The 18728-nt window shown below is 40.3% G+C and overlaps 3 protein-coding genes across 3 annotated transcripts; 1 reads left to right on the forward strand and 2 right to left on the reverse strand.

The window, feature by feature from the left end:
• The first annotated feature begins 2315 nt into the window (after positions 1-2315).
• odf3l2a (outer dense fiber of sperm tails 3-like 2a) lies at positions 2316-4831 on the forward strand. Its single transcript, XM_074661048.1, has 5 exons — positions 2316-2461; positions 2871-2981; positions 3126-3251; positions 3391-3532; positions 4450-4831. The coding sequence occupies exons 1-5, from the start codon at positions 2413-2415 to the stop codon at positions 4793-4795; spliced, it is 774 nt and encodes a 257-aa protein (XP_074517149.1). The 5' UTR covers positions 2316-2412; the 3' UTR covers positions 4796-4831.
• Positions 4832-4874: 43 nt separating this feature from the next.
• ebi3 (Epstein-Barr virus induced 3) lies at positions 4875-9491 on the reverse strand. Its single transcript, XM_074661049.1, has 6 exons — positions 9197-9491; positions 7386-7500; positions 7181-7280; positions 6502-6619; positions 6189-6355; positions 4875-5361 (listed from the first exon to the last, which is right to left on the reverse strand). Exons 1-6 carry the CDS (start codon positions 9297-9299, stop codon positions 5206-5208), a joined length of 759 nt encoding a protein of 252 aa, XP_074517150.1. The 5' UTR covers positions 9300-9491; the 3' UTR covers positions 4875-5205.
• A 101-nt stretch (positions 9492-9592) lies between these two features.
• LOC141783647 (rab GTPase-activating protein 1-like) lies at positions 9593-16908 on the reverse strand. The gene is made up of 8 exons (XM_074661047.1): positions 15740-16908; positions 15048-15128; positions 14828-14938; positions 12385-12489; positions 12216-12299; positions 12024-12095; positions 11592-11858; positions 9593-10217 (listed from the first exon to the last, which is right to left on the reverse strand). Exons 1-8 carry the CDS (start codon positions 15821-15823, stop codon positions 9972-9974), a joined length of 1050 nt encoding a protein of 349 aa, XP_074517148.1. The 5' UTR covers positions 15824-16908; the 3' UTR covers positions 9593-9971.
• Between the last annotated feature and the right edge of the window lie 1820 nt (positions 16909-18728).

Below are 18728 nucleotides of genomic sequence, written 5' to 3' on the forward strand. Positions count from 1 at the left end.
AGGGGAACTTAAGACAGTGGTTGTGTTTCCTGTGAATGTAGAGGGTTCCTCAGCAGAGTCTTATTACTGAGCCCGTGTTCACTCAGAGTCACTGGTGCTTAATATTTAACCAGTGTGAGGGTTAACTTGGCCGTGGCTCTGCTCTAAAGGCCTTAGTTACCTCTGTGTTCAGGGATAGAAGTAGTAGAACGGGAGAGCAAGAGGGAGAATTTCTACCTGAGTTTCTCACGCTGGAAAGCAAACATCTCTGTTATTTACCGAAAGTTAATTCACCTCAGGCCTTTTCTGTCACAGTTGAGACTTTTCAGATGCTGCCTGGGTGCTATGCTAGCAGTCAAAGTAGCCTACTATAGGATATGGTGGAGTTTTCTCAACCTTTTTTTGAGTTTAGTTTAGAAATTGTCATTTTTGAATTGAAGTTTTGTAGTTTGAATGTCAGATGTGAGTATTTAAAGTATGTAGTTCTTTAAACATATATCTATTATTGCAGTTTTAAGTCAAGGGGAGGGTCCAAAGAAAATATTGGTAATGCTGATGAGGGTCCTGCTTTTTTTTTTTTTTTTTTTATAAAATGAAATATAAAATTCAGCCCCCCTCCGCACCCCAGTCATATTTTTACAGTCCCCTAGACCAACCTATTTTCCTTGAAGCCCCCCCTACTTGTATCTAAGAGCTACTAAGTAGCAAACATATATATATATTTGAATAGTTTTATATACAGACTTGTATATATTATCAAGTAAGTGTGTTATTATGATGTTATACATGAGCAAATCTAATTTTGTCAACTTCAAAGCAGATGGCGCACCCCCTGTGATCTTTGGCACCCCCCTAAGGGCGGCCTGGACTCCAGGTTAGAAACCAGTGCCTTATATGATTAGAACTACTGACTTAAAGGTACAGTGTGTAGGATTTGGAAGCATCTAGTGGTGTGGTTGCAGATTGCAACCAACTGAGAGTACCCCTCCGCTCACTCCTCCCTTTCCAAGACTGCGATAACGTGAGCTGCCAAGTGCAAAAACCATGGTAACGCAGTTCATCCTTACCATAATAACACTACTTTACGAGCGACGGAAGTCAGACGGCGGCTGGCGGTACCACAGTATAGCGCTCTGCGGCTCACGTTACTGCAGTTTCACAAGCGTGTCGAAGAACTACGGTGGCCTTCAGGTAACGTAAAAACACAAAAGGCTCTTTCTAGAGCCAGTGTTTGGTTTGTCCGTTCTGGGCTACTGTAGAAACACGGCGGAGCAACATGGCGGACTCTGTGAAGAGGACCTGCTCCCTATGTAGATATGAAAGATTCTAAGCTAATGAAAACACAACAATTCTTAGTTTCAGGATATTATACACTAATGAAAACATAGTTATGAATATTATATTCCATTTCTGCTGATATGTCCCCCAAAATGTTACACACTGGTCCTTTTAATGAAACCATCTGAGAAAATCTGAGGATTTTGCCCCTGAACGATGGTGGATTAGAAGTAGTATAAGAAGAAAAATACGCAAGTACATGTAAAGTACCTCAACATTGTACTTATCGACAGTACTTGAGTAAATGTACTTGCTTCCCACTACTGAGTGCTGATACATTTTGGCTTTTCACTCCGGCTGATTTACCAGCGATTAGAAGAGAAAAGGCACAAACATCCCCGGAGATTTTTCAATATTTAAAAGCCTGTATTTTTGTTTGTTTTCCTTCCCGGAAGAAGCCATTTGGCACGCTGTTACATCACCTTACTAAATTTACCCCGCCGCTCTGGCATGCAAAGAATCGTTTAGAGATTTTGCATTGATGTATAAAAATATATTTAACAAAAAGCTGTCCAAATGTTAATACTCACCAGCCCATGGTTTTCATTACAGCACCGGTGAGCTGGCACCTGCAACAGAAGATCAGTGTAAGTCCTTTCATTTTTAATAGCATGGGCACTGAGATGCTATTAGTTACACTTACAGGAGAGTGTAGTTGAGCGGGTCACCACACAAACTGTTGTAGTAACCTAATGCCTCAGAATAGGATGAACTACATTACGTGTCACTGACATTATTGTTGCAGTGCTTTACTTAAACAAAGCACTTTAACTCTGAATTGCATCTTTATTTAACTTTAAAAGATGTGTCCAAGACAATCACTGTTTCTCTGAGTCAACTCTTTGGCCCTGGTTGTTAAAAACATTCAGCCCTGAGGGGACTTTGGTGGAGAAAAGGAGGTGGAGAGCAGGTTGGGGCGTAACCGGGGCCTCGTCGGTCAAGATAGGGTTTCTTTCACCTCACGGTCATGTATAATTCAGCCCAGGAGGCCACGGATCACCTGGAGACTGAGAGCCACACACACAAAAAACAGGATGTGTCTGAAGTGACAAGAGAACCAAAGAGGAAGAGACAAAGAAGAACAAAGACAGGAGTATGCAGGAGGTGATGAAGAAACGGCCGATAATCTCTGCTAGAGAAAGAGGTCAGTTCAAGAAATCTGTGTGTGTGTGTGTGTGTGTGTGTGTGTGTGTGTGTGTGTTATCATAGCAGAGCTGCCTTTGTGCTCTCTCACAGCATTATGCAGCCGTTGCTCCATACTTGTTTGAGGTGTCTACTTTGTTTAGAATCCATTTTCCAAAAACATGCAGAGGAGGAACGTTAAAAAGCATAACCATAGAAAATGAGAGAAAGAGCTCCCATATGGAAATCATCAGAGGCAACGTAGCCCAGAGCCAGAGAGCCAGTGGTGGGTGTGCCATACTGCTGCTGCATGGAGCTGAATCTGTTGCATCATTTTCATCACCCCATCCTCCTCCTCCTCCTCCTTCTCCTCCTCCTCCTCCTCCTCCTCCTCCTCCTCCTCCTCCTCCTCCTCCTCCTCTCTTTGTCAGGCCCTGGCCCCGGACGCTACGCTCTGCCCCCTACAGTCGGATACATCAACCATGACTTCACCAAGCCCAGCAGCCCGGCGTACTCCTTTCACGGCCGCATGAGCAGCACCAGTGAGTTGTTATATATTCATGTTCTGTTATCTGCAGTGCCCCAGTTTTCACTCCACAATGTCTCTTTTTTCATGCTAAATTGGTTTTTAAGTTCATTTTCCGAGGTCTTTGGATGATGGTTTGTGCATCCTGTTTTTTCTGTAGTGGTCTCTGTGGACTCCAGTCCAGGACCGAGGTACCACATTGATGCCAAGGTCACCCGGTTTGGCCGGATGGAAACTCCCTCCTACTCCATTTTGGGCAGAGGAAGACGCACAATGAATAATAGAGGTGATAAAAACGAACAAAAAACCTCCTGCATACTATTTACAACATTTCAGTCTACTCTATACCTTCATCACTGACACACCTTAAAATGAATTAAGATAATAAAGGAAAGACCAAGACCAATTTCTATTCCTGTTCATAGCTGAGCTGTACCAGACTCCAGGGCCGGGGGCCTACAGCCCAGAGAAGGCTCCACCTCTCAACGCTCACCACAGACCACCGTGCTACACCATCGGCTCTCGCTCCAGATACCGCTCCATGGATGCCGTACCAGCACCCAACAGGTGAAGACAGCAGGACAGAGACTTTAAAGGACAAGGCTGGTGATAGGACCACACTTATTGCTCCAAAACTATTAAAAACACATCAATGAGACAGCCTTGTGTCCTAAAAATTACGTGGATCGTGGATGGGTCAACCAAACACAAGGCTTTCACCTAGGAGGCCGCTGTTGGTGTCCCATGTGAAACCAAAAGTCAACGTACACATAGGTTAATTTACGTCCATAGCTTAAATAACAAAAGTAGTAATTTTAAGCCAAACCATTATGTTTTTTTCTTTTACTAACCTTAAACACGTAGCTTTTCTGCCTAAACCTAATGAACTACTTTTGTTGCATTTTGTTTTGTTGTTTCATTTTCGTAGTCATTTTAAGCCAAACCATGACATTTTGTACTAAACCTAACCAAGTAGCTTTGTTGCGTTTTTTGTTTCGTTTCAATTTACAACATTTAATACGTGTTTAAAACTGTTTAAAACTGTGACCATAATCCAGGAGAAAAAAAGTTTCCCTTGAAACATAACTGAGAATGCGATTTAGTTGTATAAAAATGTTAAAATTTTGTGGGAGACAGGGTTGCAATGAGATGACGTGTAATTATGATGAACACTTTAGTTTATTCTGAGTGCATCCCACATATAAGGTCCCAACAGATATACTATTTACTCCTGTTTGAGTAACATCTGTTAAAAAACTACAGTGCTCAGCTTTTTTTTTACCATATAATTTAGCTCTTTAAAGAAAAATGAGTATGTATTTAAAGATTTACGTCTTCCGTAGGAATGAATGGGCTTAGCTGGGGATTTGGGAAAGTATTGAGGAGCAGAATATTTCCAGCTTTATCATTTAAATCACTGTTGCTGAAATGAAAAAGGCTCTGAGGCTCAGTCTTAATACATGTATTGTTTTTCTTCCCTCCAGCTATAATCTTCCTAATCTACTGGGCTGCCAGGTTCCCAATAAACCCTCCAGTGCCAGCTACAGCTTCTCAGGCCGGAGGAAGGTCGGATCTCCCTCCGAAGACCTCTCCATGAGCCCCGGACCAGCAAAATACGACACCATCAACCCGGACATTTACCACCAGCGCCAGCCCTCCTTCTCCATGCAGCAACGGACTAAGAGGCTTAATTATTCCTCTGCTATTCCCGGCCCCGGCTCCTACAGCCCAGAGAAGTTTCACGTGCATCTCCCCAGACCGCCGTCTTTCACGCTGGGCGTCAGACACTCAGAGTTTGTCACCCCACTGGTGGTGGATGTCATTGACTGATTGGTCAGCAGATTCAATACGAATGCCTTGTTTTTATTCAATGTTTCACACAAATGAGGAGCTGCCACACAATGATGAAAACATAGTAAAATGTGTCTTAAAAGAGGTCAAAAGGGGGTCATAAACGGTTGAGGTAAAAACTGATCAGACTATCAGACACCCTGACAAACTATCACAATGTCTTACAGAATGGTTTCTATATTATGAGTCGCTCCAAAGATAAGCAACACAAACCAAGAGTATACAAAAAATTAAATAACATTTTCAGTGGAAATGCTGATTGTACACTGTACAGATAATATCCATTTATAAATAAAACAAAAATATGAATATCTGTTGCTTGCATTGCTTGTGCAGATAAAAGACACTGGAGGTGACGGTTAAATAAAACAGGAAGTGAGAGGGAGTCTCTACAGTTTCGTTCCTGGTATGGTGATATTTGCAGGTGAGCTCCAGTCGCTGCATTCGCCCAGACCCAGCAGCTCCTTAGCACACACCTGGAACGTGTAGGTCCTCCCTGGGGTCAGCACCTTCAGCTCAACCTTGGTGGTCTCAAATGGACCCAGCTGGAGGAGAAAATATAAGTTCAGACAAGTGGAAAGAAAACATCCAAAATACACATATATGATTATTTTACTACTTTGTCTGTTTGCATCTGTAGATTTCTGCTAAATTCAACCAATGTTAGCATTAGATAATGCCTCATTTGCTTATTTAAACATACCATTTCAGGAAACTTGTAATACAAAATATAATCGTCTTAATGTAAGTATTCAACTGGGGAAGTTTCATGGTGGTGTATATTAGTTAATTTTTTTACCCTATTCCCCTGCAGCGTCTTGCAAAATGTATGGAATTTTACAATACAAATTTTTAAAGGCTGCTTTGTCAAAATTAGGTTTCTCTCAGAAATCTCCACTTCAGTAGCACTTACTTACACCACACTTTCCAGTTTCCTTCCTATCTATATCCTGAAGGTTTTTACAGAGGGCTTTGTTCATATATTATTCATAGCTTGATTTATACAACATTTTATTCCTAAAAACATGGCGAAATTGGATTTTTTACTGCTGTTGACAATTATTATTCTGTTTTATGGAGTGATACAAAGAGAAAATTCCCTCTGTAAAAACCTTTGACTCTGATACATCAACAAAATGAAACAAGAATTTTGAACATGGCTTTATCTAAAGTTCAGATTTCTGTTCTGGGAATTGATGCAAATTAGCACATATTTAATGAGATACTGCCACAGATGACGGAACTTCCTGAAACGTTTTTGAGGTTGCCTCAAAAATGAGGTAATTTTGAACTTCCACATGAGGTTATCTGTGTAATAATGTAGTTTTTAAATCACACTGCGGCCGCTGCTGATGATGAAGGTTATTCTTACATTGACAGACTTTGGGGTGCCCTTGTGTTCCCACTGGTACAGGATCTGGTATTTTAGGGGGAAGATGTCTAGGTTAGCCCAGGTAGAGGGAGGAGACCACTCCACCAACAACAGGTTTCTGGTATCATGAGGGGAAACCCGGACGTTTTCGGGAGGATCTGGTTTCACTACACAGGGAAGGAGACAAAAACAGGAATTATTAAATCAAAACAAAAGTATCTTTACAGTTTACATTACATTATCATCATTATCATAATCTAAACTGTCTATCAATCACTCTCTCTATTCTCGTTTAGACCATTTCAGTTCTCACCTATATCCTCCAACATGAAACTGGACAGATGGGAGCTGCTTCCTCCAGAATAAACGGCCGTGACGTTGATGATGTAGTTGGTGAGGAGCTTCAGGTTGGGCAGGTTGCAGTGCCACAGCTATTAAAAAAAGATACAGGATTATAAGTGATGTAAGGTCATATATTATGTATAGCTTTATATCTATATATATTATTTATATGTTAATGTATATTTCATGTCTCAATTTAAAAATTACTTTGCTAATTTTTGCACACTGACAGCTTAATTTAAACTTAATAGTAAAGACATACGATAAATTATATATATATATATATGCATGAGAGGATGGATGCTCCCAGTATTATAAATTCATAATTGCTAGCAGCCAAGCACAACGGCACTTATTTCTCTTATATTACTGACATACTTTTCACCTCAGACTCACAAAACAAACATGAAACTGGTCTGTGGTTTGTTTACAGCTGCTGTTTAACATGAAATGTAAATAGGGGTTTTCCAATCCTCTGAGACCAGTTTAGACATGAAGGTGAGAGGATCAACATTACAGTAACATCTTCATCATAATATTCTCTATATTCACTGAGGTGTTGGTTTCATTTAGACTAAATCCAACTGAGTTTTGGAAACCCCCCTCTTCAGCTACAGTGTATCTGCTGCAAAGGTAAATAAAGCTGGTACCCGCTCAGATGATGGTGACGGTGCTGAGGTCAGATTCGAAGATGCAGAGTCGGGCTGGATGAGATGGCACTGCTTGGTGACCGGCTGTCTGTGTCTCTCACTGGAAAACACATTAACACACATATAAATGATGGAGCTCTGTTTTACTAAAAAGGGGTCAGTGGTTTGGGGTCAGCAGGAGGAGGACAGCTGCTGTCAGATTTACCTGTAGGTGGCAACGTAGTGTGTTGGCGGGGACTGAGAGGGTTCAGGCCAGGAGCAAAGAGTCACGTTTGGGTAGCTTGCACACCTGCAATGCACTGTGGGAGTGGCGGGAGGATCTGAGGGAAGAAAATACACATAACGTTCAACATGAGCAGAGCAGAACATACAGAAAATGTTTGTAAAGGCTGTATTGCTCCCTTTTTTTTCTTGTCTGTTTGTCACTTAAAGGTCCAGTGTGTATGGTGTTTTTTTTTTTTATAGTTTTATAGGCATGTTATTGTTTATGTTTCTTGCACTTTTTAGGATTGCATTTAAATTTCGTTGTACTTGTACAATGACAATAAAGATATATTCTATTCTATTCTACTTAAAGGTCCAGTGTGTAGGATCTGCCGGTATCTAGCGGTGAGTTGAGGAGATCGCAACCAACTGAAGCCTCTCCCGTGTGCCAAAGTGTGTTGGAGAACTACGGTGGCGGACACAAAAACACGAATGTCCCTCTCTAGAGTGTGTGTGTGTGTACGTGGGGAGTGAGTGGTGAAGCAAGAGAGAGAGAGAGAGAGAGAGAGCGGCGGCGACGGGAGCGAGTAACGTTATCGACTCCGGCCCAAGCAGGATAAGTTAACAGAGTTTGGTTTGTCCTTTCTGAGCTACTGTAGAAACATGGCGGACTCCGTGAAGAGGACCCGCTCCCTATGTAGATATAAACGGCTCATTCTAAGCTAACGAAAACACAACAATTCTTATTATCAGGTGATTATACAATAAAGAAAACATACTTATTAATATTATATTCCATTTCTGCCAATAGATTGCCCTAATTGTTGCACACTGGTCCTTTAAAAGGCATTCAAATATTAAATAGAATCAATAAAATATAAGTTGAAATATCTCAAAAAAGGTAGAAATAACATAAAATAATGGCATAAGGCTCACAAAAAGGCTCTATAATCACTCATAGCAGGTAGAAAAAAACATCTAAACAGAGGTGTGATTTTCAGGGTGTAATAGCAGCATCATATTTTAAAATCTATTACTTTTCATTCAATCATTTTTTATTTACTCAAAGCGCACTTTTCCAGATGCAGGAACAGAGGTGATTTATTCAAGTACTGTACTTAAGTACAATTCTGAGGTGCTTTACTTGGGTATTTCCATTATCTGCTACTTTATACATCTACTCCACTACATCTCAGTGGGAAATATTGTACGTTTCACTCCACTGCATTTGGTTTGAAAACGAAAGTTACTTTGCAGATCCAGATAATATGACAAAATGTAATCAACACATACATTATGATGTATTATAATAAGTTAATATAAAACTTTATTGATTATTGAGTGGAAAGGCCCACCATTGCCAGCGGCAGTATTAAAGTTATGAACACATTAATGTATCAATAATTCATATTCAGTAACATATTTTTCTGATACAGGCCATTCTGCATAATGAGTACTTTTACGTTTTGTACTGTAAGTATATTTTGATGCTGATACTTTTGCACTTTTACTTAGTTTTGAATGAAGGACTTTTACTTGTAACATATTTATATACTGTAGTATTACTACTTTTACATTAATAAAAGATCTGAGTACTTCTTCCACCACTGTGCAGGAATATAAACACAATAACAGGATATGAGAAACCATAAAAACAACAGCATGATATAGTAGAAAAACATTACTACAAAATGCTAATTTACTGTTTTTGGATTCTTGATTAAAGTTCCTGCATGTTGGAAACACACTCACACCTTCAGCCTCACAAACTACATAAACATTGAGCACATTTTCACTCAGATTGGTACTCACTCCCTGATGTTGCCGTCACCCTCAGCAGGTCGAGCGCTTGGCCTCCGAGAACACACATGAGGAGAGTCACAGTGACGCGCACACTGCCAACCATCGCAGCCATCAGAGCTTCAGGCGGGAGCTTTGTAAACACTGTAGTGAACCCTCACCTATGCAAGATATTGACTGCTTTTATTTTATTGTTCCCTTGAGTCAAAGTACAGAGATAACTAACCGCCTCGCAGCCTGTTGAAGACTCTTCTCTTCTCGTCTGTCTGTGCGTTTGAGCAGCAGCTGATCAGCGCTTAAAAAGCCTGCTCAAACTGAAAGAGGAACAGCAAATGTGGTTTACTTTCGCAGGAAACCTCCATCAGAAAGACCCGCTTGGTTTCTGCCCACGAGTCAGGTTTCCTTATGTCATACACAAAAAACTTGTCATAGTTGCTTTAATATTGTATTCAATTTGTTTACAAATAAAGACACAAGAAGTACAGCACAAGTATAAAGAATTATGTACAAAAAAAACTCACCCGGCGCACGGATTTGGTTTACAAATATAAAAAATAACTTCATCAGTGTGTTCAGTAGTTGGAAAGTGGTGAACAAGAGAGTACATGTCTGACAGCACCTGTGGGTGCTCTCAGGTACTCTCTTGTTTTGTGCTCTAGACTGCCCTCTAGTAACACAAAACCAGAAATAGCAGCTACAGTACTGAATACATACTGCACATAACATAATGTGAATAAATACTCTGAGGTCCGATCTTTCTATTGTGTCACATTCACAGTCCGAGCCATCAGAGACCACCGTCTTCTTCTCGGTGGTCTCTGTGAGGCCACGACGGCATCTTGGCCTTCCATTCAGAGAAGGAGGCACGGTGGAGATTCCAGCTCAGTGCGGGAGCTCCACGTGCAGGTATGCTAATACTGTTAAGACCCCCTCCGCTGCCGGAGGTCTGCAGCGAGGTGAAGGCCTTACTGATCCAGGTGTTCTTTGCATCCTGGAGGTCGTTGGTCAGGATTCCTTTCTGGTGCTCCAGCTCCTGTACGAGAAGGAAACAGACGTGTGTATGTGAGAAATACAGCAGGAAAAGTTAAATGCAGTCTATATTTACTGTTAATGTTCTTGTATTTCTCTGAAAGACCTTGTAATGTTGTATTGATTTCTCAAAGATTTTACAAAAAATAATTCCTTAAGGAAAACTAATAAGTATACTTATTAACAGTATTAAGAAAATCCACTTTATTGTGCTATTAATATTTTTTTTTTTACTTTGGAAGAATAGGCTGATTTCCAATTAGGCTATTATAGATTTAATAAAAAAATAAATAAAAAAAGAATTCTGATATATTGTACATATTTTTTATAGTATTTTTCACGTTGTTATTGTATTTTTTTCTATTCCATAATTGTTTCTACTTACTTTTATATACTTGCTTTTATTTTTATTCTAATTTTTCTTACTATGTTTATGTTATGCACCAATACATAAAAGCCAATTCCTTGATGTGAAAACCTATTTAATATTTAATTGCGATTAATCCCATGATTGTCCATAGTTGGTCGTGATTAGTCACAAATTAAACGCACATTTTTTATCTGTTCAAAATGTACCTTAAAGGGAGATTTGTCAAGTATTTAATAATCTTATCAACATGGGAGTGGGCAAATATGCTTACTTTATGCAAATGTATGTATATATTTATTGTTGGAAATCAATTAACAACACAAAACAATGACAAATATTGTCCAGAAACCCTCACAGGTACTGCATTTACATAAAAAATATGCAACAACAACAGCTGTCAGTGTGTCAGTGTGCTGACTTGACTATGACTTGCTCCAAACTGCATGTGATTATCATAAAGTGGGCATGTCTGTAAAGGGGAGACTCGTGGGTACCCATAGAACCCATTTTCATTCACATATCTTGAGGTCAGAGGTCAAGGGACCCCTTTGGAAATGGCCATGCCAGTTTTGCAAGTTTGGAGCGTTATTTAACCTCCTCCTCGACAATCTAGTATGACATGGTTGGTACCGACGTATTCCTTGGATTAATGCGTTAAAAATTAGTGTCGTTTGTTTTTGTTTTATTCCACCCCCACCAGTGTCCACCACCAGTGTCTAGACTCGGGGGGGAATCCTGTCCTATTTCCTATCTTCATATGGACCTATATGTAATGAGGATGCTTCACATCGACGGGGTCCAACAGACAAAGTCTTTCTCTGGCAATGAGTATATTCCTAGGAAAGTACCCAAAAGTACAAACCTTTCGTTCTCTGTTTCATTTACATTATTGTTCATATTAAAGAGACAACGCATGATGTAACCTGGAAACAGCATGCTTAGATTCACAAAATCTGTTTATGTATATTTATATATGTGCTGTGTGATGGTTTGATGGTCTGCTCTGACCTGGATCTTGCACTTGGCCTCCACCATCTGGAGTTTGGTCTGGGCCAACTCCTGTTCCAGCTCCGTGATCTGGGCCTTGAGGGACTCCTTCTCCAGGTCGTTTTTTTCCGCCTGCTCTGCCTTTTTGAGACCTTCGTCGTCCTCTTCCCAGACCGGTTCAATCGTCCAGCGGATTCCTGTCGCTGCTGCTGTTGTTGGAGACGTTGGAGTTGATGGTTCAAATGATTCTATGGTGCGTCGACAGCGTGAGCAAGCCCTCACTTTATCCTGGGAAGGTGGAGAATGAGAATAAGAGGCAAATTGTGAGACAGATCGAAGACTAATCCGCCCCTAATGATACTGTGTTCAAGTGGAAGCATGACAGAGGGAAAAAAGAGACATAAAAGTAGGAAGGATGACAGTAGAGTTCTCCAGGAGGAGTACTATTCTCACATGGAGTGAATCTAACTCTTCTCTGTGGGCGGCCTGCTGCCTCTCCAGACGTTTTGTCATCTCTGAGCAGATCTGAGCAGAAGAAAGAGCATCAACATCATTAGAGCACTGTGTTGTTTATTAATATATCCTCTACTGAAGTGTACATTATTTCCTAATTCCAAACTGATTCCAACCATCGGTCCTCTCTACCTGTTTGTATTCCGCAATGACGCCCGACTGCCTTCTGACTTCCTCCTCAGTCTTCTGCAGCTCTCTCCGAAACACTTCCTTCGACTGTAAAGAAGAGAAGAAACCCTTCACTCATGCACATAGTCAACCATTACATTAACCCTATAACGACTGTTATAACGAAGCTTACCACTGCAGCTTCCTCCTCTTTCTCTCTCTTTTCGTCTTCTGTAGCCTGCAGTTGATGTCTGGTCTGAAAAAGGTCTTTGGTGAGTTCATCCACTCGGTCCTCCGCCTGCAAACACAAACTATTCTGGTCAGCAGCAAATACTCTCCGTTGATTATCATCATTGTATTATATGAATACATTTTTCATTTTGTGTGTCAGAAATGATGTAAGCTAGATCCATACATGTCCAAACTCTATTACCAAGAGTCCAGAAAATAAACAGATTTTCAGGCCTTAAAGGGTAACTTTTATGTTTTTCAAACCTATTTTCCCATGTTTTTGTGTCTAAAGTGACAAAGGGGGACAACAATTTTTGAAAATGGTCCAGTATTGAGCGAGAACGCTGTAACCGGAAGCCGATAAATGGGCTGCTATGTAATCGCTTGGCGCAATTGCTCACTGTTACGTTCACTAAAAGAGCTTGTTTTTGCCACGGACAGGCTCCGATTGTTATAATAAGTGTCTTACAACATTATGGAAAAGACCCTATAGAGGAATAAAATGTTTTTCTTTACCTTTCGCTTGATCCGGTCTGTTTGTTATTGTGCCATGTAACTTGTTGCGTGAGTAAGAGTTGGAGAGAGTAGTGCCGGTGTTGTGTGAGTTTGTTTGAGTTTAGTTTATTTGTAGAGCACATTTTAAAATAACAGAAGTCGACCAAAGTGCTGTACAGTGGCAAAAGAACAATATATAAGAATCAATAAACCAATAAAAACACAAGTGGGGAGAACATACTGTACAGTAGATACAATCAGAAAATGACAAGTCAACCAAAACAAAACAGAACAGGAGGGCAAAGTTCAGGTGGGCACAAATGCTCAGGAATAGAGGACGGTTTTGAGTTGGGTTTTAAAAGAGCTTCGGAGCCGACGGGGCTGATCTGAGAGAAAGTGGGAGACTGTTCCAAAGTTTAGGTGCCAAGTTTAGGTCTTTGTATTTTTGTAGTTAGATCGTGGGATGACTAGGAGGCTGCGCTCTAGGAGTGGAGTGGGGGCTGAGGAGGTCAGATGTGTAGAGGGGGCGCCAAACCATTGAGAGCTTTGAAAACAAACAGGAGGAATTTAAAGTGAATTTGGAAGTGAGCTGGAAGCCAGTGCAGGGAGGCAAGGATATGGGCTTTTCTCCTGGTTTGTTGTGTTGGAGTACAAAAAGCAAAGCTTAGTGTTTTCTAAAAACTTTTTAATGACATGGCTGAATATTTAGCTGATTTCGACAATGTGGATGCGACACAAGATTTCAGAACTAGACTTGGACACAATAACAAACAGACCGGATCAAGTGAAACGTAAAGGAAAACGTTTTATTTCTCTGTAGTGTCCTTTCCATAATGTCGTCAGATACTCATATTAACAACCTGAGCCTGCCGGTTACAACGTTATGCCTCAATAATGGACCAATTAAAACAAATTGTTATCCCTTTAGTCACTTAGACACAAAAACATGTGAGAATGGGGTCCAGGTTTAATGTCTACAACAAAATTAATAAATTACTGTATTGCATAATCCTGCAGAAATCGGAATAAAAATGAATTAAACAGTACATCTTGCCTTTTTTCCCTCCAGGCTTTTGTGACAAGAAGAAGAGGTTATCATCTTTATATTAGAATATTTAAAGGTCTTGTTGAGCCATTTCATGAAAAATTGACAATCCTTAAAGGGGAACACCACCTAAAATAAGAATCCCAGTATGTTATTTCCACGGCCTAGGAAAGTTCAATCAAAATTTGTGAACATGAGCGACTCTCTCTCAAAGCCAGAAAACCAGAGAAGTAAGTCTCAAACTAGTGATGTCATCAGGTATAAAGACTGGAGCTGCTCCATAGACAATAAATGGGGGACTGATTATTGGACCCAAAATTTGTTTTCTTCTTTTATACCTAAATGAGCTTTATTCTATTGTAGTGTTGTCGGTTGTGAAACAGCAAATGTTCCCATATACTCAGAACGCTCCCCTGGGTGTGGCATCTAGAACATCTCTCCTATTAATTGTTAATTAGCAGCTCCACACTTTATACCTGATGACATCACAAATTTGAGTTTTAGCACTTTAGTTTTTGGATTTGGGAGAGAGCTGTTCATGGTTACTAATATTTTTTGGACTGTCTTAGACCATAGGAATAACATGTATGAATTTTGAAAATGGCTGTAGTTCCCCTTTAATCATATTTTATATTTATTCAGACAAAATGAGAGCATGCTTCGTAGTGCTGGTCTGTTTATTGGAGACTATAGTTGACATTTTGAGCTCATGTACAACTGCAGAGTTGTTATGCTGGAAATGTTTTGTTGAGGTTACAGTTCGGCCGTCTCCTGAGAGGCTGTGTGATGACCTTTGGGAGGTGATTATGCTTTTTTTTAAATAAGTTCTTTTACCCTTTTGGTGAAGGGCAGCAACTAATTGTACCTTGTCCAGAGCGTTCCTCAAGGCGACCTTGCTGATGATCAGTCTGTTGGCGAGGTTGTCGTTCTCCTGCTCCAGACGGAGGCTGGCCTGCTGCAGCCGATGGTTCTCCCTCTGCAAAAAACACAGAGTATATTTATCAGGGATAAAGTTGAGGTTTGAAAGTGGACTTGCTTATCAGAGGAGTGACTTAAATGTATGTTTCTGGAAAGAGATTTCTGACCTGGTATCTCTCCGAAGGCTCTTCTTCATCATCCATTATTTGAAGCCGGCTTTCCTTTAGTGTAACTTCCTCCGTTGGGACCTGAGGGAGGGGGGAAAGAAGAGAGTCAACGCTAATGAAATACAGTAATGTCAGATTTGACTGAGTCTGAAGAAAGCAATCTCCTCCAAACAGATCTGGTGCCGGATGCTGTTACGAGCGCGACGAATCAAGAACAGGCCCCCAAAAGGAGATCAAGAAATGGATAAGTAGGAGATAAGATGAAGCTGAGCGCATGGGGGACAGACAATTTAGGAAACATAAAGGGATAATAAAGGAGGGGGAGATTTACTTTAAGCTTGAATTGACAATTTCCATATCTCAAATATCTAAAATGAACAATCACAATTCATTTCCTTCTGTATCGAATCTCATATCTGTCATGTAGAGGAATGCGTTTTGTGTTACTGTGGATCAGAACTCTAATAGCGGCTTAAGCAATACTTAAAAAGCAAAGACCTTTTGTGTCTTGTGTATTCAAGCAAAGCAAATGCTTTCTAGAAAACAGTAACCTTGCCAATACTAGAGTCATGTGATGGTTTTGGATCTAATTAATGGTTAGTCTGTCATTGTGGATCAGTTGTTGATCTTAGTTGTGGTGATCTAAGTGACTAAGTGAGTCTTACTGTGAATCTAGGTTCTGTTTCACCCACCAGGCAAGCGAGAATCTCTTCCTCGGTCATCTGTTCCATAAGTTGGGCATCATAGGCCATAATCATGGACATCTCTTCCATCATCTTGTGTCCTGATTTTGCAGCCCCAGGAGCTGCTAACACGAACAATCACAGGCTTTCGCAGGTAAAACTTCCAATTCCAAACAAGAGAAATCGAGCAAATCCACCAGGAGTGTTGGACACGCTGCACCTCTTGCGAGTTCAGAGAGATGTAGCTCTCTTGTTGTTTACTTGGGATGATGCAGGCGAGAAGTCAATCCAGCGTTATGAGCATGAAGAGGAAATAATCTGGATAAAGTCCAAGTCGTCCCGGTGAAAATAAACTATGATGGTCCAAAGGTGAACAACAGAGAGAGATATTCCCGCAGGTAAAGTGTAGCTTTAACACCGCTCACACAGTGTCAGGTGGTGGTGGTGGTGAAGGAGTGTGTGTTACAGGTATATAGGCCGTAACAGGTAAAACAGGGTTTATATGCGACCTGAGAGTGCGTGTGAAAGAACGTCAGCCTTAGACACACCCACTTCACCTACTTTCTCTCAAACACACAAACAACACTGAAAAGATGAAGTCACCTGCTTGTTTCTGATTATTTTTGGTGATAATGAGCTCCCACAATAACTTTTTTGTCATTAATTAAATCCTCTATTCCTTTTGTTCACACTCTAGCTGGCAGAGATGCTGTGTGAAGCTGCCAGACTGCCACTGCTGGTGTATCAGGATGGAGTAAATGATGAGGTATGTCACCCCGGGGTGTTGGCGTCACAAAAGCTCGACAGTCTATTATTGTCATGGGCTGAGCAGCCTGACGGCAGAGTAAACGGGTCCAGCAGGTAAAGCGATTGAATACCAAAGCATGACTGCAGAATAACAAAGAGGATGCAGCACCTCCGCCCCTGTAAATGACACCCACGTGTTCTCCCCCCATATTTTCAGTCTTACTTTTACTTTCCTAATTTCTCCTTTAAATCACTCACTTAATCTTCTTTTTCCCGACGACTGGTTTCTTTCACAGTTTCACTTCCCTTTCTTTGAGCTTCAACGTCAATCTATTTCTCACTTCTGTCTTTGAATTGTACTTTTATTTTTGTCCCTCTGTGGTTCTTCCCGCTATATTTCGGTGCTTTTTTTTTTCCTAAAACCAGAAACTGTTGTGATTTCAACATCCTGTGCATCTAATGTCTGAGTCATTGTGAGCGAAAGACAGACCGAAAAAAGTCCAGGCAGATATAAACATTTATTCCTCTTCAAAAAAAAAAGGAACAATTTGTGAAACGTGGTGGATTTTTTTCCTCACTGTATCAGGGAATACCAAAACTTACTCTTAGTTTCATACAGAAAAAAATCCGAAAAATACATTTCAACAGTCAGAAAAAAGACTGACTAAAAATAACAGTTCAGTTCTGACGGTGCTCTTTGTGGTGCAACAAACTGGTCATCACAACAACTAAACACCCCCTTCACCTTGTTGAGTGAGTATATTGTCTATGTGGCAGTGAACACCAATGCTGAGTGGACGTCTAAATCAAGAAGTTGTTTTTACATACAGTATATAATTTAGCACATACTTCTGAAGAACAAGAGGGATGTGAGGTGAGGAAAGCTAAGAGATGTGATAATAAAGCTCACAGCTCAGTGGAAACAATGTGGTGTGAGAAAATACAGAATAAATATCTTTTATACGTCTAATCTGTTATGCTAAATATCACTGTATTTTTTACAATTTTTCACATTTTAGCTAAATGTAAGGACGATTTTAAAGTGAATTTTCTTGTTCCAAATGTACATTTCTATTCTCTTCTCCATGTATTCATCAAGTGGCAGAAATACAGAGAAAAGTCAACATGGAAGAATGACTGAAGATTCACTAAAAACACACTTATACCCTGACATCCCTCACAAAAACTACAACACTCCTTGAAAATATATAGCTTCAGATATACTGTGGAATAACACTGCATCTTGTTACTGTACTGTGTAGCAGATATAATGGCTTATATGTTACAAAACGTAAGCTTCAAGTTCAACAAAGTATGGTACATGATCTTAGTGTCTCCTTTCAACACCTCTAAAATGTGAGGATGATTTTCTTTCTGTTCATCTATCTCAATCTGTAAACATGAAAACGTTATATCGACTTATATGGAAGACGCTGCAGAACCTGCCTCCTTTTAGTTGTCTAGTTTCATTACGATTGAAGTGAAAACACAAGCAAACTAAATTCATACTTTTCTAGCATACTAAAACTAGACTCCTTCAAATAATTGCACAAAAGATGCACAGAAAAATGCTTGAAAACTTGTAGTTTCTCCTTCACTCTTCGTGTCTGGAGAAAAGCTATTAAGCTCCATTAGTAGTTTGTGTAACTGGCAAACAACAACACCTAATAGAAAAAACTGTTAGCCCTCATGTACAGTAAGCTGGAGGGGGTGGGGGAGGGTTTCTCTGGCGAACACTGGCCCTCTCAGTTAACACCAACACGGTGAGAGCGGGAACAATGCAGGTGAGAATAACAGAAACTAACAAGGTGGCGGTCGTTTTCAGACCCTGTATCATGTAACCACACATAGTCAGACTGTAAAGACCAAGCTACAACAGACTGCAGCTAACACCCTCCATTACAATAATCCTCCATATCACCTCCCAGCTCATATGTATTTTAAAACTATGGCTGGTGCTAAACAAAAAAACAGATATATCCCCAGCTATACAGGCGGAGAAGAGGATTTCCGTGGCTATTCCAAGCCGACTTGGCTATGGACAAAGGCAAATTATCCATCAGTGTTTTGGGAGTTTGTCATACTAGAACTACAAAAACTCAATCAGTGATTGAGATGTCAGTCAGGAGGTCAGGGTAGCGTATTATTTTATGTTTTTACTTCATATAGGCATTTGTAGGCTTCAGCCTTTTGACAGAAAAAGGAGCTGAACTTTGTTTTTTAGTGTCTAAAGAACAAAAAAATGAATGTT

The sequence above is a fragment of the Sebastes fasciatus genome, chromosome 15 (genome assembly GCF_043250625.1).
Source record: "Sebastes fasciatus isolate fSebFas1 chromosome 15, fSebFas1.pri, whole genome shotgun sequence".
Taxonomy (NCBI): Eukaryota; Metazoa; Chordata; class Actinopteri; order Perciformes; family Sebastidae; genus Sebastes; species Sebastes fasciatus.

Coding starts and splice junctions, on each gene's coding strand:
- odf3l2a (XM_074661048.1), top strand. CDS start 2,413: ATGCAGGAGGTGATGAAGAAACGGCCGATAATCTCTGCTAGAGAAAGA. Junction 3,252..3,390: donor ACGCACAATGAATAATAGAG/GTGATAAAAACG, acceptor TCCTGTTCATAG/CTGAGCTGTACCAGACTCCA. Junction 3,533..4,449: donor GCCGTACCAGCACCCAACAG/GTGAAGACAGCA, acceptor TCTTCCCTCCAG/CTATAATCTTCCTAATCTAC.
- ebi3 (XM_074661049.1), bottom strand. CDS start 9,299: ATGGCTGCGATGGTTGGCAGTGTGCGCGTCACTGTGACTCTCCTCATG. Junction 7,281..7,385: donor CACTACGTTGCCACCTACAG/GTAAATCTGACA, acceptor TGTGTTTTCCAG/TGAGAGACACAGACAGCCGG. Junction 6,620..7,180: donor CGTCACCATCATCTGAGCGG/GTACCAGCTTTA, acceptor TTTTTTTAATAG/CTGTGGCACTGCAACCTGCC.
- LOC141783647 (XM_074661047.1), bottom strand. CDS start 15,823: ATGATGGAAGAGATGTCCATGATTATGGCCTATGATGCCCAACTTATG. Junction 11,859..12,023: donor AAGAGTTAGATTCACTCCAT/GTGAGAATAGTA, acceptor CCACCTTCCCAG/GATAAAGTGAGGGCTTGCTC. Junction 10,218..11,591: donor AGGCCAAGTGCAAGATCCAG/GTCAGAGCAGAC, acceptor CTTCTCGTACAG/GAGCTGGAGCACCAGAAAGG.